At 40.4% G+C, this 26041-nt stretch overlaps 1 protein-coding gene and 1 non-coding gene across 7 annotated transcripts in view; both read left to right on the top strand.

The window, feature by feature from the left end:
* The first annotated feature begins 835 nt into the window (after window positions 1-835).
* Window positions 836-26041, top strand: part of LOC133541550 (transportin-2-like) — a 37710-nt gene continuing 12504 nt past the window's right edge. For 5 of the 6 annotated variants that reach the window (XR_009803912.1, XR_009803911.1, XR_009803909.1 and 2 more), the window contains exons 1-22: window positions 836-992; window positions 6502-6601; window positions 7557-7632; window positions 13656-13805; window positions 14016-14122; window positions 16460-16593; window positions 16773-16854; window positions 16940-17062; window positions 17261-17379; window positions 17482-17542; window positions 17622-17796; window positions 21334-21486; window positions 21560-21785; window positions 21969-22140; window positions 22240-22326; window positions 22437-22544; window positions 22618-22776; window positions 22852-22939; window positions 23050-23148; window positions 23382-23477; window positions 23549-23624; window positions 24081-24180. Coding sequence is in view for 2 of the 6 variants with exons in the window: in XM_061885006.1 (XP_061740990.1) it covers window positions 6503-6601; window positions 7557-7632; window positions 13656-13805; window positions 14016-14122; window positions 16460-16593; window positions 16773-16854; window positions 16940-17062; window positions 17261-17379; window positions 17482-17542; window positions 17622-17796; window positions 21334-21486; window positions 21560-21785; window positions 21969-22140; window positions 22240-22326; window positions 22437-22544; window positions 22618-22776; window positions 22852-22939; window positions 23050-23148; window positions 23382-23477; window positions 23549-23624; window positions 24081-24180 (2490 nt within the window). In the remaining 4 variants the exon portion in view is untranslated. The remainder of the gene's footprint in view (window positions 993-6501; window positions 6602-7556; window positions 7633-13655; window positions 13806-14015; window positions 14123-16459; window positions 16594-16772; window positions 16855-16939; window positions 17063-17260; window positions 17380-17481; window positions 17543-17621; window positions 17797-21333; window positions 21487-21559; window positions 21786-21968; window positions 22141-22239; window positions 22327-22436; window positions 22545-22617; window positions 22777-22851; window positions 22940-23049; window positions 23149-23381; window positions 23478-23548; window positions 23625-24080; window positions 24181-26041) is intronic. The other variant, XM_061885007.1, reaches the window with a different exon arrangement.
* On the top strand, window positions 2715-2782 carry LOC133541896 (small nucleolar RNA SNORD41). The gene has a single exon (XR_009804008.1). It is a non-coding gene; the product is annotated as a small nucleolar RNA SNORD41 (small nucleolar RNA).

Raw genomic sequence — 26041 nt, 5'->3', positions numbered from 1 at the left:
AGCTTTGGGTCATGACCGAAAGGATAAGATCACGGGTACAAGCGGCCGAAATGAGTTTCCTCCGCCGTGTGGCGGGGCTCTCCCTTAGAGATAGGGTGAGAAGCTCTGCCATCCGGGAGGAGCTCAAAGTAAAGCTGCTGCTCCTTCACATCGAGAGGAGCCAGATGAGGTGGTTCGGGCATCTGGTCAGGATGCCACCCGAACGCCTCCCTAGGGAGGTGTTTAGGGCACGTCCAACTGGTAGGAGGCCACGGGGAAGACCCAGGACACGTTGGGAAGACTATGTCTCCCGGCTGGCCTGGGAACGCCTCGGGATCCCCCGGGAAGAGCTAGACGAAGTGGCTGGGGAGAGGGAAGTCTGGGTTTCCCTGCTTAGGCTGTTGCCCCCGCGACCCGACCTCGGATAAGCGGAAGATGATGGATGGATGGATGGATGGACTCCCGGGAAATTAAAATTGCAATTTAGTAAACTAAAAAGGCCGTATTGGCATGTGTTGCAATGTTAATATTTCATCATTGATATATAAACTATCAGACTGCGTGGTCGGTAGTAGTGGCTTTCAGTAGGCCTTTAAAGCACGGTGGTGGCCGTTTTGATATTATAGTTTTTTTTGTTTTTTATCTTGAGGGCTCCCGGGGACCATAAAGGGTCTAAGTCAGTGGTTCTTAACCTTGTTGGAGGTACCAAACCCCACCCGTTTCATATGCGCATTCACCGAACCCTTCTTTAGTGAAAAATACAATGTTTTTTTTAAAATTCAAATTCAAGACAAAGTTACTGATTTAATGTAAAACAGACAACATGCAGGGACCGGTCTTTACGTGGTGACGTCACACTCACGTATTCTCGCGAGATAAATCAAAATGAGCAAAACGGAAGCCGCCGGTGACCAGATTTAAGTCAGCGTGCTGGTTTGAACAAGAACCGCTGCGAGGGACAACAAGGCAGGAGAGCGGCCCAGCATTCATTTTCCAACGTGAAAGGCAATATTGTACGTTTTCTATCGTAGCGGTTGTACTTTTAAAGATAAGCAAAAAAATACGTGTCGGAGTTTGCAAAATGCGCCAAATAATGGCGTCGGGAGATTTTATTTTCCGTTGATTAGCATTAGCTCCCATGTTAGCATTAGCAGCTAACACCGCCTTGCGAAACATGTCCAAGTAGTTGGTGAGAATCGCTCGCTGACATCTTTGCTTTGGCCGCGTTTGCTAGCGCTGTTTGGGGTTATTGTCCCCCGTGAGACGTGTATTTATGCTTTTTTGTCGGGTTTTGTTTTGTATTTGTCGTAGAAGTGCGCCGGTCACATGTGAGCACCATGCCTCCAACTTGGAGCAGGCCTCAACACGAAGGGCAATATATTCCAGCAACACAAATTATGGCTTGCGTCGTCGCGATGGGCTCGTTTTGAAAATAATTCACAATATATTTGTTAATTTTCGTCATCGTCTGTCACGTAGGTTACATTTTGTCTTACATAAGCGGACATGCCATCCCCGCTAAAGTTAGCCTCGCTGCTAAGCGCGATCAGCGGTTAAAGCGGTAAACCTACATTTTATATTTGTTATAAATGTGCGCATTCGTACATTTTGTTTCTGTTGTAAATAACACCGAGCGGCTGGCGTTGGAGGCAGGAGAAGGATTAAGTTGGAAGGATTAAACTGGGGTCAGAGATTTTACCCGCCCGTATTTTAATGCCCTGGTTTGCGGCCTCCACCCTCTTTCTAGTTGGGGATTTACGATCATTTCAGTTTCTTCAACATATAATGTATTTCTTTGAATTGCTGCCGGGGCTCTAATTAATTTAAAACCTCTTCTCACTCCTGCGCTCACCAAAGGCATGCGGTAAAAGTAAGCATGCGCTAATTATTTTAAAACTTTTTCTCACTGCGGCACTTACCAAAGGCATGCAGTACAAATTTGAGTGTGATGTAAGCTTGGACCTTAAATCCCACTGAATAATCCTCTTCCCTTTATGCGATTTCAAATTACCGGTATTGAAATCAGCCTCCTCCGTTTTGAAAATGACGACGGGGGACGTGTCACTCGTGACGTCACGAGTTTGATCAGGCGGTAATACTAAGCATGAGATGATTTTGGCAGTAATTCAAGGCAGGCGCATACTATATGCCCTGCGGCAATTCAAGGAAATACGGTAATTATGGACCGAATGTCCCTTTGGGACCGAGGATCCTATTGTATTTCTAAGGTTTTATTGTTATTATTCTTTATTATTATTATTCTGCACTTTCGCGCCGTAATCTAACTCCCTTAACATGCTTCAAAACTCACCAAATTTTACACACACATCGGTATGGCAAACCTTCCCATCTTATATAAAAACCAAACCCCCAAAATCAAAATTGCGCTACAGCGCCCCTAGGATTAAAACATAGACAAAACTGCTCCTAGGAAGAAAACACAGACAAAACTGCTTGTAACTTCCGGTAGGAATGTCAGAGAGAGATGCCACAAATACCTCTATGTAGGTCTCACTTAGACCTACATTTTGATAATTGACATCCTTCGGCAAAAATCTACAGGAATTTGGCAAAAACCCCTTCCAAACTAAATTTTCCTAAACGCTTATCCGGGCTTGGGTCGCGGGGGCTGTAGCCAAAGTCGGTCCCGTCCAGCGCTGATTGCTGCTTTAATTCCGATTGTGTTCATAATGTTAGAGATCTTTACAACCCAGGCCCTTTTTTTTTTTTGTTCTCTGGAAATGATGCATCTTATTCAACTGACTCTCATTGATGGTCTTTGTATTCATACTGTCTGATCCAGAGACTGCCAGCGAACTTTTCCTTGCATGTTTTTTGATTAATTGAAGCTTTTATTAGTAGATTGCACAGTACAGTAAATATTCCGTACAATTAACCACTAAATGGTAACACCCGAATAGTTTTTCAACTTGTTTAAGTCTGGGTCTACTAGGGGTGTAACGGTGTATTCGTATTGAACGGTTTCGGTTCGGGGGCGTACCGAACGAGTTCCACATGGACATACTAAGTAGCGCACCGCACGTTATGTGAATAATGCACACCGAGGCACCATGAATTGATTTACTTGTACCCCCACTTAAACAAGTTGAAAAAACTACTCTGGTGTTCCCATTTAGTGGTCAATTGTACGGAATATGTACTGTACTGTGCAATCTACTAATAAAAGTTTCAATCAATCAAAAAAAAATACATGGCATGCTAGCAGCGACCTGGCTATGTTGTAAGCACAATACCAATAAGCGCAATTTACAAAATGCGTAACCACATTTTGCAAATTCAATGTCAAATCAGGATTCATCACTATACAGTGTACATCCACAACTAAACTACTACCACAACTTGGGTTACTAGTTATAAAATATAATAATCTAGGGTTACCTGGAACTCGAAATCGGCCACCCGGCCTGAATCCACACTTCCCTCGCCAAACACCTTCGTTTCCCAACCCTCATGCTTGGATAAATAGGCCTTGATGCCATCTACACAGTGTTGGGAGACTCTTTTGCTGTTAGATCGCGTCCAAATTTGCAAAGGGTGCAAGATTGGTGAAATGCTTACAACATTCAGTGTTGCTCACAGGTCAGGCATCTATTTGTGGTGGTGGTGGGGTGGGGCGGCTGCAGCGATGACCAAGAAGAACGCGGAGTTGGAATATAAGTACAACACTTTATGTACATTTTATATAATTTTTACATATTTATATAATTTGTAACTACTAGCTCCATTCACAGAGTCCCGTTGCTTTTATGAGCGGTCGAGCGAGTCAAAAGCCGAAAAAAAATTTTAAAAATATTTTGTTAATTTTTATTTGTGGCGGCCGTAATTCTTTCGTGGCGGGCTGCCACAAATAAATGAATGTGTGGGGAAACTCTGACATTAAGTAGCGCACCGCACGTTGTGTAAACATAAATTGATTTACGGGGACCCCGACTTAAACAAGTTGAAAAACTTACTTTGGTGTTACCATTTAGTGGTCAATTGTACAGAATATGTACTGTACTGTGCAATCTACTAATAAAAGTTTCAATCAATCAAAAAAACAACACACTGCATGCTAGCAACCACCTGGCTACGATAGACTGACCACACCTTCTATTTTCACCGGATATGTCCTCTTTTGCGGGGCTGTCCGGGTGGAGTTTCTTAAATGCCTCAAATGTCCGGAATTTTAAGTTAGGGTTGTGTGTATTTTCATTGTACGTTCAGGGTTAAGAAGGGGTTAAAAACAAAACAAAAAATTGTCTGCGCAGCAACATTTGTGAGGGAGGGGCAGAGACAGAGAGCGAGAGAGTTATGATAAACGAGCATGGGACGCCAGGCTCTGCTTTTTACCCATAGATTTATCCCCCCAAATTTTTTTATTATCTATAGCAGGGGTGTCAAAAGTGTGCCCCGTAGGCCAATTGCGGCTCACAGCTAATGTTTTAAAGGCCCATGGCACATTCTAAAAATAATATTAAAATAAACAAAAACAAAAACATAAAAGTGAGATAAAAAAGTTTAAAGGCTAAATGTAATTTAGAAAACGTTGCAACGTTGACTAATAAAACAAAGCTGTTTTATTAGCCGAGTGTTAAGCGGCCGGAATGAGAATCAGCACCTCCAAATCCGAGTCCATGGTTCTCTCCCGGAAAAGGGTGGAGTGCCATCTCCGGGTTGGGGAGGAGACCCTGCCCCAAGTGGAGGAGTTCAAGTACCTAGGAGTCTTGTTCACGAGTGAGGGAAGAGTGGATCGTGAGATCGACAGGCGGATCGGTGCGGCGTCTTCAGTAATGCGGATGTTGTACCGATCCGTTGCGGTGAAGAAGGAGCTGAGCCGGAAGGCAAAGCTCTCAATTTACCGGTCGATCTACGTTCCCATCCTCACCTATGGTCATGAGCTTTGGGTCATGACCGAAAGGATAAGATCACGGGTACAAGCGGCCGAAATGAGTTTCCTCCGCCGTGTGGCGGGGCTCTCCCTTAGAGATAGGGTGAGAAGCTCTGTCATCCGGGAGGAACTCAAAGTAAAGCCGCTGCTCCTCCACATCGAGAGGAGCCAGATGAGGTGGTTCGGGCATCTGGTCAGGATGCCACCCGAACGCCTCCCGAGGGAGGTGTTTAGGGCACGTCCAACCGGTAGGAGGCCTCGGGATCCCCCGGGAAGAGATAGACGAAGTGGCTGGGGAAAGGGAAGTCTGGGCTTCCCTGCTTAGGCTGCTGCCCCCGCGACCCGACCTCGGATAAGCGGAAGAAGATGGATGGATGTTTTTTTTCTTTCAAACTGTCATTGCTCAAAACATAATATTGAATCAAAATCAATGTTATTAATTATTGATCCATCCAAGTTTCCCATTACTTCTCATCAAATATTCCACTAAGGAAAATATTTTTAGTGGAAGATTTAGCAAATTTGTCAAATAAATAACCCAAAAAAGTATATTTTGTTGTTTGCTTATTGTACCGAAAATGAACCGAACCAAAATTTTTGTGTACCGTTACACCCCTAGGGTCCACGTTAATCAATTCATGGTTTTATAGCGGTGGTCCCCAACCACCGGTCCAGGGACCCGCACTGGTCTGTGACGCATTTGCTACTGGGCCACACAGAAACAATAAATAATTTTATAACCGACTGCATTTTCTCATACTTAACTTTGGCCTGTCCCACCAGACACACCATTAAGCTTGTTCATAGATGTTGTATAAAACGCCTAATGGGAAGTCGCCATTTGCTATATTTGTTACATCTTTGTCACATGGGACAATGCGCATAAATAAATATAAAATGTATAGGTGGCAAATCGTAGCCAAAATCTTGGTTCCATCTAGCTAGGCTGATGACCCAAGATCAGGGCAGATCAGGAACAAAGTGACCATAGGAGTTAATGTGCTCAAGGCAGATTGAGAAGTACTAAATTGTCGCATATAATAATTGTGCTGAAGGAAAGAAATACACATCTCCTTTGGCCTTGTAAGTTAAAGTGCTGGTATTATTGCACATCGTCCTATTGCATAAGTAGTTAGCAATAATGGATTTATTTACACAAGGAAAATTGGACCAAAAAAGCTAACTGTGTATCTACATATGAAATATTGCACAAAATGTGAATACACAAGTTTTAGAATGGAAATGGTATCAATTAGAAATAATGTCAAGTTTTTGTAGCTTTCTTATAAATGCTCTTGTCTTTGAATGTGATGTATCACCCATCAGATAATAAAGTTAAAAAAAAGCCTACTACTAGCAAAAATGAGCAAAAACTAAAGTCGATGGAGAACTTTTTTGCAAAGGGAAAAGGCCAGTCTCTCCCACTAAATTAACGTCATGGTGAGTTTTGTCATGTATTCGTTTTTCATGCACTTATTTGCTATATCTTTCTGCCACACGGGAAAGGCCAGTCCGTGAAAATAATGCCTACATGAAATCGGTCCCTGGTGCAAAAAAGGTTGGGGGCCGTTGTTTTATAGGATTTCAAGAGTGGTGTTTGTGGATGTGATCTAAGGGTGTTGTGTCTACAGGATGGAGTGGCAGCCAGATGAGCAGGGACTTCAGCAGGTCCTCCAGCTGCTCAAGGACTCGCAGTCTCCCGACACAGCAACACAGAGAGCCGTCCAACAAGTATCCTACCTAATAGGGCTGCAACTAACGAATATTTTGATAGTGGACAGTCAACAATTATCTTAACGATTAGGCGACTAATCGGATAATAAAAGTATTTTTTTAATGGCTTAAATTTTTCCATCAACTTCTAAATGGAGTTTATTTTAGGCATGTGCTTATTAACAACAAATATGATTCATTTATAAATATGTGTTAACACTATAACTGTAATGCCCAATCAGTTGTTACAAACATTAAAATGTCAAAGTTGTCCATTTTACAACAATGAAGAAAATTTGTTCATTTTAAAGAAAGGAAAGGCGAATTGACCCCCAAAAATTAGCCTAGTTCATGTATTAAACAGTTAAAATCTTGGCTATTTAATAGATTGTATGTTTAACTTGTTTAAATGCCATTTTTTGCAGCTTTGCAAATTTACGCTTCAGAGCGTATTTAAATTGATTTAAACAAAGTTTTTCTGGTTGACTTAGGCTAAAATGATTTTTTTTTTTCACACATTGGTCTCATTCTTGTTACTTAGCAAGCCAAAGCTAACACTACTTATCGAAGCTGTGTCTACATGCCCACTACAAATGTCTGACATCATGTCTCCACTTTAAATGCTCGCTTATCACAGATAATGGAAAAAATTCCATAATGAAAAAAAGATTGCTTTGCAAAATGAGCAAGGTATTCAAGTTTTCAACAAAAATAAGAGGAATGTCCTTACTCTTTACATGACCCACTTCCGGCGGGAAACATTAGTGATGTCAACTGTCGGCGAATTGTTGACTACTACCTAACATTGAGAGCCTGAGTTTAAAAAACTTGCTTAGTCTAGTGGCGCACCAATCAATGCTTTTTGCATTCTTCGGGTATCAAATGTGTGCACTGCAAATGTAATATGATGGAAATTAAATGTTGGTTTGTTTGATGTTACTCTGAAAGAAATTGTCCTTAACCGCTATTCTAGAAACTTGAACAACTGAACCAGTTTCCTGACTTCAACAACTATCTCATCTTTGTCCTTACGAGACTCAAAACAGAAGGTAAGCACAGAGCCAGTGGTGTTACCATATTCAATTGAGACTATTTTCCCTAAATTGATCATTTTAGCTCCTTGGAATTGTATTCGATAGTGGTTTCATAAATTGAAATTAAGTAAATCTTCCCTCGTTTTATCGTGGCGATTTGATTTCAGGCCTGACCGTGTTAAATAAATGTTCCAAAAGTAGGATTATTAATTTAATATTCGCATAGATTCTAATCCAACTTAATGACCATTTGAATGTCAGTGATCATTCTAAACTCTGTGGAATACAAGACTGAGGTGTTTTTATGGCGTGCCTACGGAGATGGCCGCCAGAACACTCGCCAAAAATATTTTGTTATGCCCTTCTTTTAAATAAATCTTAAAGTGCTACAGTACAAATACATATTTAAAGCAATAACAGTTTAGCCATTAAAACAGAAAGTACTAAGACAAAAACTATCAGTAAAAGTAGTGAAGTAAATTAACATAAAATATGCAAGGTAATTGGTTTGCTAACAGCGTGTGTTTCCATTACTAAAATACTTTGGTCAAAAGATGTGTGTGTGTGTGTGTGTAAGCACTTTTGAGCAAATTCAACAATACCACGATAATTATAACCGTGTTAATTTTCGTCATCATAACTGATGTGAAATTTTCATAGCTTTACATCCTTATGCTCGTTTTACGCAACTTGTCTGTGCCGGGAGGATCTTCCAAGCATTAGTGCTCTGGCTTTTGCCAAAGCTGCTCTCATGGCCACTATGTGAAAATACTCATCACATCCTGGGAAATTTATTTAAGATATAATTGGGCTTTGATGTGCTGAAACCACGGGAATGTGTTCTGCAAAAACTTGGTCAAAATGACGGATAGCCACAGACATTAGCCACGTCGTCGGCAATGCGTGTCCTTCCAAGTTTTCCCCCGCTGTTATTAAATACCACTCACGTCAAGCGCCAGTGTTGCAGTTAAGGCGCAACAGGGTTCTGGGATGACAGATCGATCGGCTAACAATCAGTATCGGCCGATTTTCTTGTAAATGTACGTAATCGCCATTGTTAATACCTTTCAATGCAAATCGCCTCTAGCTAATATTCTATTTATTTTTAGTTTACCATGTATGTTTCAGAAAAATGAATAATCCAATAATAATTTCATGCTGGTGATACAGATCATTCTTAAGTGAAATTGGCCGATACTAATTATATGTATTAACTGTAAAAAGTTTAAATTTTTAATAGTGATTTGCTGTTGGCAGTGTAACTATAGGAACATACCTTTTTAAACTAGTTTATTTTATTCTATACATTTGTCCGAGCAAAACAAAGTCAATAGAAAACAATACCTAATCAAACAAAAGTAATAACTAACATCTATTACTTATCAAAATCCTTTGGTTTTTGCCCTGATTCTGCATGTCCAGGGCCTTAATACCAGAGTCTTTAAATCTTACGTTTTTGGAAAAGTTAGGATATCTATCTAATCCATTTAGTATCAAACATATATTGGTATAAACATAGGGCTGGGTGATATGGCTGAAAAGTATATCACGATAGACATTTTTGCTATCGATAATTGATACTTTTCATGACTTATTTAAGCCTGCCAATGAATAGAGTACAACAATTTCCAACTTATCAACGGTGCCATTTATCATTGGAGAGTGTCTGGTAGCTAGGTAGGATGAATACGATAGATAATAAGATTTTATTGCTAAGGTAATAAAGTACATTTGAAGGTAGTTGCTGATTTGAGACACTTGATGAGAGTATTGGCAAGCTATTGAAAACTACACATATCACTTTGGAAAGCAACTAATTAAACCCACACATTCGAAGTGTCAGGATGTTGCTCTACTGTCTGCCTTAAAACCAAGAAATCTAAAGACCACTTTCTGTTATTGAGTTGATACATCAAGATTTCGCTTCCTCTTCTCGCTCCATGTAGAGAATTCACACAGCGAGACAGAAAGACTGTGCAACCACAAATTTTATGACTAGTGGGTGTGTGCACCTTTTAAGAATGACAGTATAATGGGTGAGTGGAAGATTTAGGAGAGGGAGCGGTAGCAGCCAATGTGTTGGGCTGCGTCCTGCAGAAATATGAATAAAACAACCAAAGTGTCACAAATCAGCAGCCTCGTCATTCCTACCTGAAAGCAGAGCTTAGCAAACCCATTGTCTGGTAAGGTGAAGCCTGGATGGAACGTCTCCCCTGATCTCAACTACGGCTTGGAGCCTAACAGCAGCGATAAAAGTATTGGTTATACTGTTACATGATTGGCTGTTAGCATGTCCCTCACATTTTGATTGATTGATACTTTTATTAGTAGATTGCACAGTACAGTACAGTACATATTCCGTACAATTGACCACTAAATGGTAACACCCGAATAAGTTTTTCAACTTGTTTAAGTCAGGGTCCACGTTAATCAATTCATATTATTACTCAGTGAATACTGTTAACTGATTGTCTGTTAGCGTGTCCCCATTGCTCAGTGACTTTTTCTGTTTTCTGGGTTCTCAAAACGCTCGTGACAACAAATCTTGCTTCATAATTTCCAGTTTCTTCAGATCAAAATGTTTTAATATGTATTACATTTTTTATCAAACACATTTTATATTAATATCAATTGTCTATCGTCATCGGTGCAGCACTATATAAACACCTGGTATCAACACTACCGATTCATGGGTCGGACATTTGCTGTTGAACATCGACAGATCACCTCAAAAGTTGTTCCATTATCCTCTCTATGTGGCTAATAAAGTAGGTTCTGCAGGCCAGTTGTGACCCGCATAGTCATTTGTTTAGATTTCCCAAAATGATACATACTCATACTGACAATTTTCAAGCTCACACAACAACAGATGGCATGATTGCAATGCTAACTCCTAGCCATCTTTTGAACATGACAAGCTCCACTATCTTCCTTTATGGTGTTATGGAAACTCATCCATGTTGCTGCTGTACTTTTAAAATCACTGTTTGCCCTGTGGCCCGTGGGCACATTTTCACTTTGGCCCCGGAAGGCAAATGGTTTGTGCATCCCTGCTCGGGACTCTTATTAATCTACTTGTTAATTTCCCATTTATCGCTGTTTTCTTTGTAAAATGGATCCATCTAGACTTCTTAAAGTATTTTACAGTGCTTTTCACTTTTTCCACATTTTATGTCACAGCCTTATTCCAAAATAGAATGAGTTCATGTTTGTCCTCAAAATTCTACACACATGACAAAGTGAAAATGTTTTTGTTTTTTAAGACATTTTTGCAAATGTATTAAAAATTAAAAAAACAATAAATCACATGTAAGTATTCACAGCCTTTGCCATGAAGCACACAACTGAGCTCAGGTGTATCCTGTATCAACTGAACACGCTTGAAAGGTTCCTGCAGCTTAATTGTAGTCATCTATTTTTATGTTTTAATTACGATTGAAACTCACAGCACATTCCTGTTGCCTGAATCATATTTGTTTTGGGCTTAATCACCTACATGCTCCTCCAGTAATAAAGATACTTGAAGTAACTGCAGTTTATCTTCTGCAATGGTGGAATTATTGAACGGTTCCAGAAGAAATAAAATGTAAGTTCTGGTTCCCATCTATGCTCAATGCCCAGTCCTATGTGCAACATAAATGAATGTGGAATGTGCTTTAAAGAAATATGTATTAAAGTGAAGCCGGATATTTGAAGCTTGATGGAGCGAGGGACAACTGGACCAATAGTAACCTACTCAAGGTCCTCAATCTACAGTGCATACAAGTTCCACCCGTATAACCTCAGTGGGTTTAGTTTTGGTGTAGAGTGGAACCTGTATCTGAATTAACACCCTATGTCGCATATAAATTGCGGTATACAAATGAAGTACGGTAATTACAAGAATGAAATGCAGCGGCAAGAATAGTCTTTAGGACAGGGTCTCGTAAAGATCCCAAAAACTGGTTGTAAAACCCAGTGAGAGCTGGCATTCCAGGCTGTAGCCCCTAGACTCTGGAATGACTTGTATCAGTCTCTCCGTGCGCTGGACTGTTTTGACTCTTATAAACATTTGGAGACTTGTTTGATAAAAAAAAAAAAAAGAGAGATTTTAGTCAATGGGCTTTGTTTTTTTAATCACTGGTTTTATCCTTTTTATGATGTTGCCTCTATTGTATTAGTTTGTTTTAATTGCCCTATGTTTTGTACATCACTTATGATTATTTGTGAAAAGTGCTTTATGAAAAACATTATCTTAATTACGTTAAAAGTGGGGGAGTTTATTTTTATATCAGTGGTTGATTGTCTTGCACTCCGAACAGTGGTGCAAGAACAGGAGAGACAGGCCTGTTGGGACAAGCAAGTCTCAATCCTGAGACCACTACGCTGTGTATTGCTATTCATTTTATAGGTGAAGATCCATTCACATGTTCAATTCAACAAAAGAAACTCCAAGGACAATTTAAAGATAGAAGATACCATAAATATCCTCCATGGTGGTTGTGGTGTTAGTGTTTGCACCGGGCAGGGAGCCAATTGATCAGCATTTCTTGTTTGTGAGCACTTCATGTCTAAATTCACTTTACTTTTCTTTGCTACACTGCCGTCAGAAGAGTCTGCTTTATGGTGTTTCCCAATAGTAAATCATCAATACTGTATGGTTATTGTTTTCCAATACTTTTTTTAGGTAACTACATTTTGCGGTAACTAGGGGTGTAATGTTACGTATATTTGTATTGAACCATTTCGGTATGGGGGTTTCGGTTCGGTATGAGGGTGTATCGAGCAAGTTTGTAAACTAAAGTCTTAACAAGCTGCTCTGCTTTCTGCCTCTGTCTGAGCAGTGAACACCCAGCATTGTCCCGCCCACACAACCATCTGATTGGTTACATACAAAGCCAATCAGCAGTGCGTATTCAGAGCGCATGCAGTCAGTGCTCCGGTGTCAAGATGAGCAGATGTGTGTTTAGCAGGACATCGTACACTCCCCAAATTATAAAAAACACTTCCCAGTCACAACTACTACTAACATCACTATGAGCCCGTTGACCTTCTAGAAACTTAAACTGCAGCTCAGATCGCTCATAGTTCTGGAGTGAGGTGAAGGCTAGTTAGCTTTTAGCGTTACGTTAGCTCATTTTGCTGTGTGTGTGTGTGCGTGTATAATAAAAGTAAACTACAGGCTTCCCAAATGCTGTAATAAATTAAGCATGATGAGTTGACTTGAAACTGTTTAATATTGCACTTTTTATATGTAGAAGAAAGGTTTTGTCATTTTATTTAATCTAAACCACAACTTGAGGCAGTTTAATGTGGATTAACGTGGGTAAAATTATTATAGTGTTCCCAATGTTAAAAGGATAAAGCCATTGTTTTACAAATTTGGTAAATAAATAACCCAAAAATTTATATTTTGTTGTTTTCTTACTGTACCGAAAATGAACCGAACCGTGACCTCTAAACCGGGGTACGTACCAAACCGAAATTTTTATGTACCGTTACACCCCTAGCGGTAACACACCACAACAAGTTTACTATTTTCTATGTGAGGTATTAAAATTTAAGTAGGCGTTTTGAATCTTAATGAATGTATATCTGCATCCACGCCATGCTGGAGAAATGCACATCTGCTTACCACGTGGTAACTCTTTCACATGGTGAAGTAGATTTTGCCTCAACACTTCTTTTCACTGACTTAAATCTCATCTCCTAACCAGACACCATCTGCTGCTTTGAGGGACAAACTGCAGCAGCAGAACGTTTCTGTCATACATCTGTAATTTTTCTGCTTTTAACAGTCCGTTGCTAGAGATTTCCTTTTTTAACCGTAAATTCTCTGTACTGCCTTTTTAGTTTTGTACTTGTATTCACCATTTTTTGTTCCGTCTGTTGTTGCGGTTTCTTTTCGGCCCGTTTTCATGCCATTGACTGATTTGTTAAAGATAGAGGCTCTATGGTTAAAAGTGACAGATTAAAAGGACATCTGCAAGTACATATCAATACTATGATTCCGTCCATAATTGCTATTTTTAATAAAACATTTGTTTCTTCTTTTCTAGACGAGCCAACCCGCTCCCTAAGTGGTCTGATCCTGAAAAACAATGTTAAGGCCCATTACCAGAACTTCCCGCCAACTGTCGCAGACTTCATAAAGCAGGAATGTGTCAACAACATTGGCGACCCCTCGCCACTCATCCGTGCCACAATTGGTGGGTTCATTGTTAGATCAACTCAAATTTTTAAGTAACATTACAATTCTTATGCTTTGGAGATGATGCATAAAAACATGACTGACTTTTCCCCATGAAGGTGTTTGTATTCATACTGTCTGACCCAGAGCTGCTGCCAGCAAAGCATGAATACGCTCACCATCTTTTCATGCTTTTCACTATCCTGAAACAACACCTCCTGTCATTTAGGCATCCTGATTACAACTATTTCATCCAAGGGAGAACTACAGTCATGGCCTGATTTGCTGCCTCAGCTCTGCAACCTTCTCAACTCCGAGGATTACAACACATGCGAGGTACATCCATGGCATTCTTCTTACTAAAGTTAATATAAAACTGTTACTACCAAACGTGTCATTCATGCCATGCACACTTCAGTGCTACGTGTACACTAAGGCTGGGAAATATGGCAAAAAAAAAATCACGATTGTTTTTTTCATATCATCCGATCTCGAATATCATTAAAGCGGATTGTCCCGTGCATAATTATACGGAGTACCCAGCTGTTTACTGCTGCAGTATCTTGTAAAAAAAAAAAAAATTCCACTATGTTTGATTGAGGTACTATATGCTAAAAGCTGGCAACTGTCATTGTTCATATTTATAATTGTGCTTACGAGAAGTGCAGCGGTACAGGTAACCCACACTATAGTCCGTACCCGGTTTTAGGGCCACGGTTTTGCTTCTTTTTTGGCACGGCTTATGGGGGTAAAGAGAACAACTTTTTTGCCTCTCGGTTGTTTTTTTGCTTGTTATCACAAACATTCTGCAGTAAACAAAGTATAATTTTTATCAATAATATAATACTTTTATTTCCAGTTAACATTTACTAAACAACTTTTTCAAATGGTAAATATTTTGCTTTCTTTAATTACTTGCATACAGCACTTTTTCTTTAAAGGCCTACTGAAATGAGATTTTCTTTTTTAAACGGGGATAGCAGGTCCATTCTATGTGTCATACTTGATCATTTCGAGATATTGCCATATTTTTGCTGAAAGGATTTAGTAGACTACATCGACGATAAAGTTCGCAACTTTTGGTCGCTAATAAAAGCCTTGCCTGTACCGGAGGCCGCAGACGATGACGTCACATGTGTGAGGGCTCCTCACATTGTTTATAATGGGAGCCTCCAACAAAAAGAGCTATTCGGACCGAGAAAACGACAATTTCCCCATTAATTTGAGTAAGAATGAAAAATTTGTAGCTGAGGATATTGAAAGCGAAGGACTAGAAAAAAAAAAAGGCGATTGCATTGTGAGCGATTAAGATGTTTTTAGACACATTTACTAGGATAATTCTGGAAGATCCCTTATCTGCTTATTGTTTTAATAGTGTATTAGTGAGATTTTAAAGATTGTAAAGACATACCTCGAGGTCGGATGGCTGTGGTGAACACGCAGTGTCTCAGAGAGAAGCCGAGGAGCCAAGCTCACAGCTGCCTTTTTTGACATGACAGCTGCTGCAGGACGACGAATAATCCATTGATGTCTCCTGTAAGATATATATCACAATTTCCCCGTCCAAAAACATGCTGGTTGACGTAGAGAAAACATGTTCGCTTGACCGCTCCGCTTCACAACAAAGAAACACCAGGTGTGTCTCGGCGCTAAAGACAGCTGCAATCCACCGCTTTCCACCAACAGCATTGTTCTTGATAGTCTCCATTATTAAATGAACAAATTGCAAAAGATTCAGCAACACAGATGTCCAAAATACTGTGTAATTACGCCATGAACAGAGACGACTCTTAGCCGTGTTTGGTGCAGCGCTAATATTTCCTTACAGTCCGTGACGTCACGCATACGCGTCATCATTTCGCGACGTTTTTAACACGACACTTTGCGGGAAATTTAAAATTGCAATTTAGTAAACTTAAAAAAAACGTATTGGCATGTGTTGCAATGTTAATATTTCATCATTGATGTATAAATCAGACTGCGTGGTCGGTAGTAGTGTGGTTCAGTAGGCCTTTAAGTTCAAATCACACGCTTGGATCATGTTATTGCCCAGCCCTAGTGTACAAAGTTCCAAAGTTGCATATTCAGTGGAACCTTAAAAAGTAGAAGACAATCAATTATGAGGACAGCTTTTTTCTCCAATAGAATCACTGGAATGAAAAATGGTTGGTTCCAGGGTGCAACTCACCATAAAACATTTATAGTCCAACAGTAATTCACGTCAGGTTTGAACACAGGTTGAACATTGTTGCTTTAGCTGTATTGTACTGAGCAGCAAAGGCAGATGTGGATCCTGTTTTCCTGACACCGATTCCTATGCTAATTCTATTCAATCTTCCCTTTTTCTTTATTGGTACCATGATGTGCAGGCATCATTAAAAAACAAAACTGTCCATGAGATGATCACTGACTTCAAAAATGTGCCATATTTTTTTGTCATTTGGGCATATTTTTCCTAATTTTCTTTTTCCTAATTGTTCAACGATAAAGTTTTGAGGTTCCACTGTATACATGTCCAAAGCCTTGACAGTATAAATGAATGTTGCTCCTGTTTCCACAATTAAAAATACAATATACCCAAAAAAATCTTCTCACACAACTTAATTCTCTCCTCTGTGTCCTTGTATGTTTGCGTTTGATTTGACAGCCTTTCTGTGTGTGTCCGTGTCTCAGGGATCATTTGGAGCACTGCAGAAGATATGCGAGGACTCGTCCGAGCTGCTGGACAGCGACGCTCTGAACAGACCACTAAATATCATGATACCCAAATTCCTTCAGTTCTTCAAGCACTGCAACTCAAAAATTAGGTACAACACGGGAGGAGTTAAATGTCTTCTGGCATACACACTAACATTAGTCGTTGCCGCCTTAGATTATAGTTGATAAAATGTTGAGCTCAAATACTTGGAGTTACAAAGCGCAAACAAATTGCATCATTATAAGTGCTTATCACCGGTAGTAACTATTTTTGTGGACCCTGCTGCAGATCCCACGCCATTGCCTGTGTGAACCAATTCATCATCGGCAGAGCCCAGGCACTAATGGATAACATTGACACCTTCATAGAGGTTTGCAGCTGCCTACTTGAACAAATAAGACTTTGTTGCAACATTGTTCTCCCTTTTGTAAATGTTTTTTCCCCACCCCATGTAGAGCCTCTTTGTGCTGGCAGCAGACGAGGACTCTGAAGTCCGAAAGAATGTTTGCCGAGCTCTAGTCATGCTTCTGGAGGTCCGCATTGACCGGCTCATCCCCCACATGCACAGCATCATCCAGGTAAGTGCTGAATCAGGTAGACAGCTAACACATTTTCCACATTGTTTCTCCCCTGGACATGATGACAAACCCAGCTCATTGATATACAATGATACCTTAAGTTCCTAAACTTCTGATACAGATGGGCTCCAACTCTGTTGCAGATAAATATTTTAGTGCCGTTTAAGTCACGTTTGTGTTCGTCCCATCCCCTTGCAGTACATGCTGCAGCGGACCCAAGACCCAGATGAGAATGTAGCTCTCGAAGCCTGTGAATTTTGGTTGACTCTTGCAGAGCAGCCCATCTGCAAGGAGATGCTCTCAGGACACTTGATGCAGTGAGTGCTGATTTTACCATTGCAAATGGTGTCGCAATGGGCCATGTTGTCTGGTTCCTTTTTTGAAGTATTTGTTCTACTTCTTTTCTTCCGCCTCAATAGACTGATCCCCATCTTGGTAAACGGGATGAAGTATTCAGAGATAGACATCATACTGTTGAAGGTGAGATTTGTTGTTTTTCGTTCTGTTTCAGTACTGTGAAATAGCAAACATTGCTCACGTGTGTTTAATATTTGCACAGGGAGATGTTGAGGAAGATGAAGCTGTACCAGACAGCGATCAGGACATCAAGCCTCGTTTCCACAAGTCACGCACTGTCACGTTGCAGCACGAAGGTTTAGAGGGAGGGGACAGCGAGGACATTGACGATGATGACGACGATGATGACGATGACACATTGTCTGACTGGAATTTGCGTAAGTATACACTATTGCAGGGGTTCTCAAATTGGGGCACGCAAGGGTTACGTGAGATATTTCAAAAATATTCTAAAAATAGCAACAATTTAAAAATCCTGTATAAATATATTAATTGAATAATACTTCAACGAAATATGAATGTAAGTTCATGAACTGTGAAAAGAAATGCCATCCATCTCCATCTATCTTCTTCCGCTTATCCGAGGTCGGGTCGCGGGGGCAACAGCCTAAGCAGGGAAGCCCAGACTTCCCTCTCCCCAGCCACTTCGTCTAGCTCTTCCCGGGGGATCCTGAGGCGTTCCCAGGCCAGCCGGGAGACATAGTCTTCCCAACGTGTCCTGGGTCTTCCCTGTGGCCTTCTACCGGTTGGACGTGCCCTAAACACCTCCCTAGGGAGGCGTTCGGGTGGCATCCTGACCAGATGCCCGAACCACCTCATCTGGCTCCTCTCGATGTGAAGGAGCAGCGGCTTTACTTTGAGTTCCTCCCGGATGACAGAGCTTCTCACCCTATCTCTAAGGGAGAGACCCGCCACACGGCGGAGGAAACTCATTTCGGCCGCTTGTACCCGTGATCTTATCCTTTCGGTCATGACCCAAAGCTCATGACCATAGGTGAGGATGGGAACGTAGATCGACCGGTAAATTGAAAACTTTGCCTTCCGGCTCAGCTCCTTCTTCACCACAACGGATCGGTACAACGTCCGCATTACTGAAGACGCCGCACCGATCCGCCTGTCGATCTCACGATCCACTCTTCCCTCACTCGTGAACAAGACTCCTGGGTACTTGAACTCATCCACTTGGGGCAGGGTCTCGTCCCCAAAAGAAATGCAACAATGCAATATTCAATGTTGACAGCTAGATTTTTTGTGGACATGTTCCATAAATATTGATGTTAAAGATTTCTTTTTTTGTGAAGAAATTTTTAGAATTAAGTTCATGAATCCAGATGGATCTCTATTACAATCCCCAAAGAGGGCACTTTAAGTTGATGATTACTTCTATGTGTAGAAATATTTGTTTATAATTGAACCACTTGTTTATTTTTCAACAAGTTTTTAGTTATTTTTATCTTTTTTTTTTTCAAATAGTTCAAGAAAGACCACTTCAAATGAGCAATATTTTGCACTGTGATACAATTTAAGAAATCAGAAACTGATGACAAAGTGCTTCATTTTACTTAATCTCCTTTTTTTTTCAACCAAAAATGCTCTGCTCTGATTGGGGGGTACTTGAATTTGAAAAATGTTCACAGGGTGTACATCACTGAAAAAAGGTTGAGAACCACTGCGCTATTGTATGTCTTATTTACATTTGAAAGGGAAATGGAGCACCTCTGCTCTTTTTTACAATTGTAATTGTTTCCAGACCCCCAGAATTTCATGATATTGCAATCGCAGTATTTATCACTAACTAAAACGTTCCTTGCAATAGGGATATGACCTGAAAGTTACATCATGAATATTGTGACCAAAATGATCATTTTTACAGTAACTATAAACACTAAAATCTTATGACTAAGTTGTTTCAAAATAATAATAAAATAGAAACACTTTTAGAAAATCCACTATTTTGCATGGCTTGTTTCTTATGCTTCACTGACAATGTTTTAGTTTAAACGTCTTAGCCTAAACCATTAGTGGCCTAGTGGTTAGAGTGTCCGCCCTGAGATCGGTAGGTTGTGAGTTCAAACCCTGGTTGAGTCATACCAAAGACTATAAAAATAGAACCCATTACCTCCCTGCTTGTCACTCAGCATCAGGGGTTGGAATTGGGGGTTAAATCACCAAAAATGATTCCCGGGCGTGGCACCACTGCTGCCCACTGCTCCCCTCACCTCCTAGGGGGTGAACAAGGGGATGGGTCGAATGCAGAGGACAAATTTCACCACACCTAGTGTGTGTGACAATCATTGGTACTTTAACTTTAAATATTTGCTTGTACAGCAACACTTTGAGAACAGACTATCTTTGAATCTCAGTAAAACTAAAATATTACTATTTCGTAACCGTAGAAGGGAAAGTCAAACATAAGTACAAATGGACGGAGTAGTCATTGAAAGGGTCAAAGAAAACACATTTTTGGGTGTCATAATAGATGATAAAATGAACTGGAAACATGTAAAAATATCCAACACAAAATAGCAAAAATGACGAATAAAGCACATGTTTTGACAAAAAAATCACTTCATATTCTTTATTGCTCGCTAGTGTTACATATCTGAGCTATTGTGTAGAAATATGGGGAAACTACAAATATGCGCTTCATTTACTAAGGGTGTTACAAAAAAATTGGAATATAGATAATGATAAATGTGTTGTACTTGTATAGCGCTTTTCTACCTTCAAGGTACTCAAAGCGCTTTGACACTACTTCCACATTTACCCATTCACACACACATTCACACACTGATGGAGGGAGCTGCCATGCAAGGCCCTAACCAGCACCCATCAGGAGCAAGGGGGAAGTGTATTGCTCAAGGACACAACAGACGTGACGAGGTTGGTACTAGGTGGGGATTGAACGAGGGACCCTCGAGTTGAGCACGGCCGCTCTTCCACTGCGTCACACCGTCCCCGCCGTAGATAATGTTGAGTATAGAGAACACTCATACACGCTTTATTTATAAAATCGCAAGTATTGAAATTCTATGATTTGGTGCATTTGCAAACTGCTAAAATTATGTACAAAGCAAACTCTAACCTGCTACCCAAGAAAGTACAAAATTTCTTCTCAAAAAAAGGAGAAATAAAACACTTAGGAAAATCTAATTAAAAAATTTTTTTTATGCTTGTTCAGTACTTAAAACCTTTATCATATCCTTATGTGGAATTAAATCATGGAATGGATTAACCAAAGAAATCAGAGCACCAATATGATTCCGTTTAAGAAACTGTTCAAACTACAAGTGTTCACAAAGTACACAGAAACAAGAATTATGATGACCATCTTGAACACTTATTTTTTAATTAGATTAAGGTTATGTATTTGTTTACTTTCTATGGTATATTTATCATTTATTCACTGTTCTGTTACAGCGAATAAGGAAATAGTTATGATAAGAGGTAGGAAAATGAGCTCATTTGAACAGTGTGTAGTAAGTAAAATACATTATGAGCTAGGGCTGTCAGTGACCGCAATATTTAGTTCATGAAAATGGCCTTTTAAACGTCACTATTTTGATGCGTTTTGGAAAACAGGCATATGAGCGGTACAGTTTTAGTAGTTTTTGTCTGTTCGATGAGGTAGCGACTTGTCCAGGGTGAACCCGGCATGCCGCCTGAATGCACCTGAGAGGTTCCAGCACCCCCCCCGCGATCCCGAAAGGGACAAGCGGTAGAAGATGGATGGATGTCTTTGTTCATTTATTATTTTTAATTTCTTCTGCATTTTTAGCAGCAAATTCTTAAAAACTAATATTGCAAGTTTTAGGTAAAACTTAAAAAAAGTATTTTATCAACAATTAGGCTAAAATCTATAATTCATAATTAATTCATTTACTGACAAAATGTATGCTGGTTTCTTGTTTCAGGAAAGTGTTCAGCAGCCGCTTTGGACGTACTTGCCAACGTATTTCGTGATGAGCTGTTGCCCCATCTGCTGCCACTTCTGAAAGGCCTGCTTTTTCATCCTGACTGGGTTGTCAAAGAGTCCGGCATCCTTGTATTAGGGGCGATTGCAGAGGGTAGGATTTACCTTTTGAATGCAAAAGATTTATGGCAAAAACGTTCTGTAAGTAATTTATTTTTTTTGCTCAGGCTGCATGCAAGGCATGGTTCAATACCTGCCAGAGCTCATCCCCCACCTCATCCAATGTCTGTGTGACAAGAAGGCCCTGGTGCGCTCTATTGCCTGCTGGACCCTAAGTCGTTATGCACATTGGGTGGTCTCCCAGCCCCCTGACTCCTACCTCAAGCCTCTGATGACTGAGCTTCTCAAACGCATTCTGGATGGCAATAAAAGGGTGCAAGAAGCTGCATGCAGGTGAGCTGCACCATCTGGTCTTCATTCTGTGGAAATGACCCAGCCCGCTCATTGAATAACAATGATACATGTTGTTTTTCTGATTCACATCATTCATTGACTGGTAGAGTCGTGTATGTGCCTTTTTTTTTATAGATTAGATTAGTCATGTTGTTGTGTCCGCCATCTTTGTTTTCACCATAGTGCATTTGCCACCTTGGAGGAGGAGGCGTGCACAGAGCTTGTTCCATATTTGAGCTTCATCTTGGACACTCTGGTCTTTGCCTTTGGAAAGTACCAGCACAAGAACCTCCTCATCCTCTACGATGCCATTGGAACGCTGGCGGACTCAGTGGGTCACCACCTAAATCAACCTGTAAGAGCTTGTTGAAGTTACACTTTGCTACAGTTGGGCTCCTCACTGACTCATCAAATGTAAAATAAGGCAAACTTCCAAATTGTACTTGTTTTTCAGGAGTACATTCAGAAGTTGATGCCTCCTCTTATTGCAAAGTGGAATGAGCTGAAGGATGAAGACAAGGATCTCTTTCCTCTTTTGGAGGTAAATGTCAAATTTTTCCTACAAATGTGGTGGTTTGTGACCATCTTTTGTTGAAACACAGACCTTGTACATCGTTTGCATCAAAATTATACTGTTTATATCTCTCCTAGTGTTTGTCTTCAGTGGCCACTGCACTGCAGAGTGGGTTCTTGCCTTACTGTGAGCCAGTCTACCAGCGCTGTGTCACACTAGTCCAGAAGACATTAGCTCAGGCTATGGTGAGGGATCAAACCCAAGCTTTTTAAACTGCAGGTTCAGTCAGACATAGAGACTAAAATACTGTGTTTGTAGATGTTCAGCCAGCATCCGGAGCAATACGAGGCTCCTGACAAGGATTTTATGATCGTGGCCCTAGACTTGCTCAGTGGTCTTGCGGAGGGTTTGGGTAGTCATGTGGAGCAGCTTGTGGCCCGGTCCAATATCATGACACTGCTTTTCCAGTGCATGCAGGTAGGGAGCGAATGCTAACCCACATATTGGACGATGTCATTCCAAGTGCCCTAATAAGAAATCTACTTGTTATAGGACACTATGCCCGAAGTAAGGCAAAGCTCCTTTGCCCTGTTAGGAGATTTAACTAAGGTCTGCTTCCTCCACGTTAAACCCTGCATCGGTGAGTATTTTTGTTGTAATTGGCCTTATTCTGCTCTAATGTTGTCAAACTATTATTGTTGTACTTCTGTTATAACCAGTGTTTAATTTTGTTTTATTTGTGTTATACAGCTGAGTTCATGCCTATTCTGGGACTTAATTTGAACCCAGAGTTTATCTCCGTATGTAACAATGCCACCTGGGCCATTGGCGAAATCGCTATGCAAATGGGTGAGGAGATTAAGTTTGCCCTTCACTAAAAGCAAGATCTCGCAATATCTGAGACATGATGAAAAATCCAGCTCAATGATAAATAATGATATACTTTGTTCCCATAATTTTTTTCTGATCCAGATATTGCAGATCCTCTACTGCATTGTTTTAGATTTGCACTGTGGAATTGTCAAACAACCTGGTATTTTGCATAACCGTACTTGTATATGTATTACTCTCTGGGCGTCTAGGTGCAGACATGCAGCCTTATGTAGGAGTGGTATTGCCACACTTGGTGGAGATCATCAATAGACCCAACACACCCAAAACTCTGCTGGAAAACACAGGTACACAGTTGTGTACACACAGGTAGATCATTTGGAAATAAATGACCTAAATGTTTCGTCTTCATGTGCAGCCATTACAATAGGCAGACTGGGCTACGTATGTCCTCAGGAAGTCGCGCCACAGCTTCAGCATTTCATTAGGCCTTGGTGAGTCACACAAGCATAGTTGTTTCCTTTTCCACTGGAAGAAAAATGTTTTAAATTAATTTGGCTCCTGCAGATTTTACGTGCACAGGAAGTGGTCAAATATTTTTAAGCTTGTTACTGCTTTCAACATGGTATTTTCCCCATAGTCATTGTCATGTAAAACACAATATCCAGTTGACACAGCACATACATTTTCTCTGTGGATGGTCTGGCTCAGAAACTTTAGGGTTTCTAGTTTGAATCCATCTTCTGCGGTCCTGGTCACTGTCGAGTCCTTGAGCAAGGCACTTTAACTACTTTGCTCCCAGTGCCACCCACCCGACGTAAATGTAGATAATGGGTGTTTTAATGGAAATAGGTTTAAGTTGCCAAAGAAAAGGCTCTGTATAAATAATTTCTCTTCACTGACCATGCAATATTTTTTTGTCTTATTTATCTGGTATTTTGTCTTGTCAGGTGTACATCGTTGAGGAACATCAGAGATAATGAAGAGAAAGATTCAGCTTTCCGCGGAATCTGTGTGATGATCGGTGTCAACCCAGCCGGTGTTGTGCAGGTGAATTCCTCATCCATCCATCCATCATCTTCCGCTTAGCCGAGGTCGGGTCGCGGGGGCAACAGCCTAAGCAGGGAAACCCAGACTTCCCTCTCCCCATGAATTCCTCATGTTGCAAAAAATACTAAATAGTTGTTAAAAGGGATCTGCACTTTTTTTGGAATGTTGCCTATTGTTGGATCATTATGAGAGATAGAAAGATTCTAAAGATGATTAACGCTTGAAAGATGCAGCGAAAATGAGTCACCATTGTAGCCTTCAAAGCCCTCCATTGTTTTTATTTACACGGCGTGTGTGTGTAATAGACACGTCCTGTAAAATGTTCAATATTTACCATATTTTAGGCATTACCTGAATTGAGCGCGTTCATTTCCATAGCAACGCACTTCCGGCAACAAACGTGTTCCTGCTTCCGAAAACAAACCTAAGTGTGTTCGAATCATAGCAGACATGGTAACTGACAGACAAGTTTTGTACAAATGAAGACTCGCATCTTTTTGACGCTGAATATACGGAGGATGAACTACTCGTTATAGAAGCGAGCATGAAGAGAGGGTGAAACGTTGCAGCAGACGGAACCCAAGAGTGAGGTTGGTGTGACTTCACGCCGCTAATGTGGCACTCAGAGCTAAGCTATTGCTTATATTCCGACCTGGACTTTTTCCCGGCAGTGGGTAAAAAAACCTGTCAATTACGCGAAGATGGCTGTTGTGCAGAAGGTGAATTATACAAGTATGCCAGGGGCCTCGATCTTTTTGCAATGAGTACGTAGATATGAGCCAAAAGAATCTAACTCTGCAAATAGATCCATATACTTTATCAAAAATATATGAAAGATTATCCGTCGGCGTTCCGAGACATATTGAACTATCTTGTGCTCCGATGTCAATCCACACAACAAAATGTGACAACTTAGAAAAGCATGGATGCTTACAACTTATTTTGAGTGTGGCTCGGTCAAGGAAATTGGCTTCAAAACTCTGTCGGATAAATAAGCATTGTTTTTGCTTGGGTAAGGTTACAATTCATGATTCAACTTTTGTCTTGCGTCTACGTGAACACATGTTTGTGTTATGTACTTTTGACACATTAGTTCACAAAATAAACAAGAGTGGAAACGTAGAACTCTATTTCTCCTGACAAAGTATAATTTTCTGGTTTGTTTGTTGAATATACAAATATCAAGATGAGACTTCAATGGAAATAGTAAACAATTGAAGTATATTTAAAATATATCAAACCTTTTAACCAAGTGGTGACTGCAACATTGTGCTTTTGACTGTGCACCCTTGTACGGGAGTGTGTTCCACTTTTGTTGTCTTTTGTAAAATCTTGCTCTTCTTGATGACCTCTCAGGAACTCAGAAAAATGTTTATCCTTTTTGCAATTTGAACAGCTTAAAACAACGGAGCATTTTTCTTGGAGAAAGTCTAAATGGCGGCTAGTACCCATTGAGAACAGAAACTGCTTGATGTCATTAAAGTCCGAGCAATACCAACATAAATGGCATGCATACTCGAAATAAACCGGAAAAAAATGTCTCCGCCTGGTTGACCAAATGCACAACTGTCCATTGAGTGAGTCACTAATATTGATCATTATACGTGCAGCACATCATGCTATTGTTGGTACAACTACACACAGAGCTAGCTGTACAAACAAATCATGAAATGTGGGCTAATCATTTATCGATTTTGCAATAGAATTGTTGTTTTTCAGTCAGTACAGATTTATAGATCTTATCGCATTGTTGTGCATTACAAACTCAAAAGCCATGCAGCCGTTGACGCAGAAGCAAGCTTTTGGCTAATGCCAAAGCATGCTGTCGCAAGACGATGTGTTACTACGCTCGGAAAACAGC

The sequence above is a fragment of the Nerophis ophidion genome, linkage group LG23, assembly GCF_033978795.1.
Source record: "Nerophis ophidion isolate RoL-2023_Sa linkage group LG23, RoL_Noph_v1.0, whole genome shotgun sequence".
Classification (NCBI taxonomy): domain Eukaryota; kingdom Metazoa; phylum Chordata; class Actinopteri; order Syngnathiformes; family Syngnathidae; genus Nerophis; species Nerophis ophidion.
Note: the sequence above shows the minus strand (reverse complement) of the source record. Positions and strands in the feature narration are given on the sequence as shown.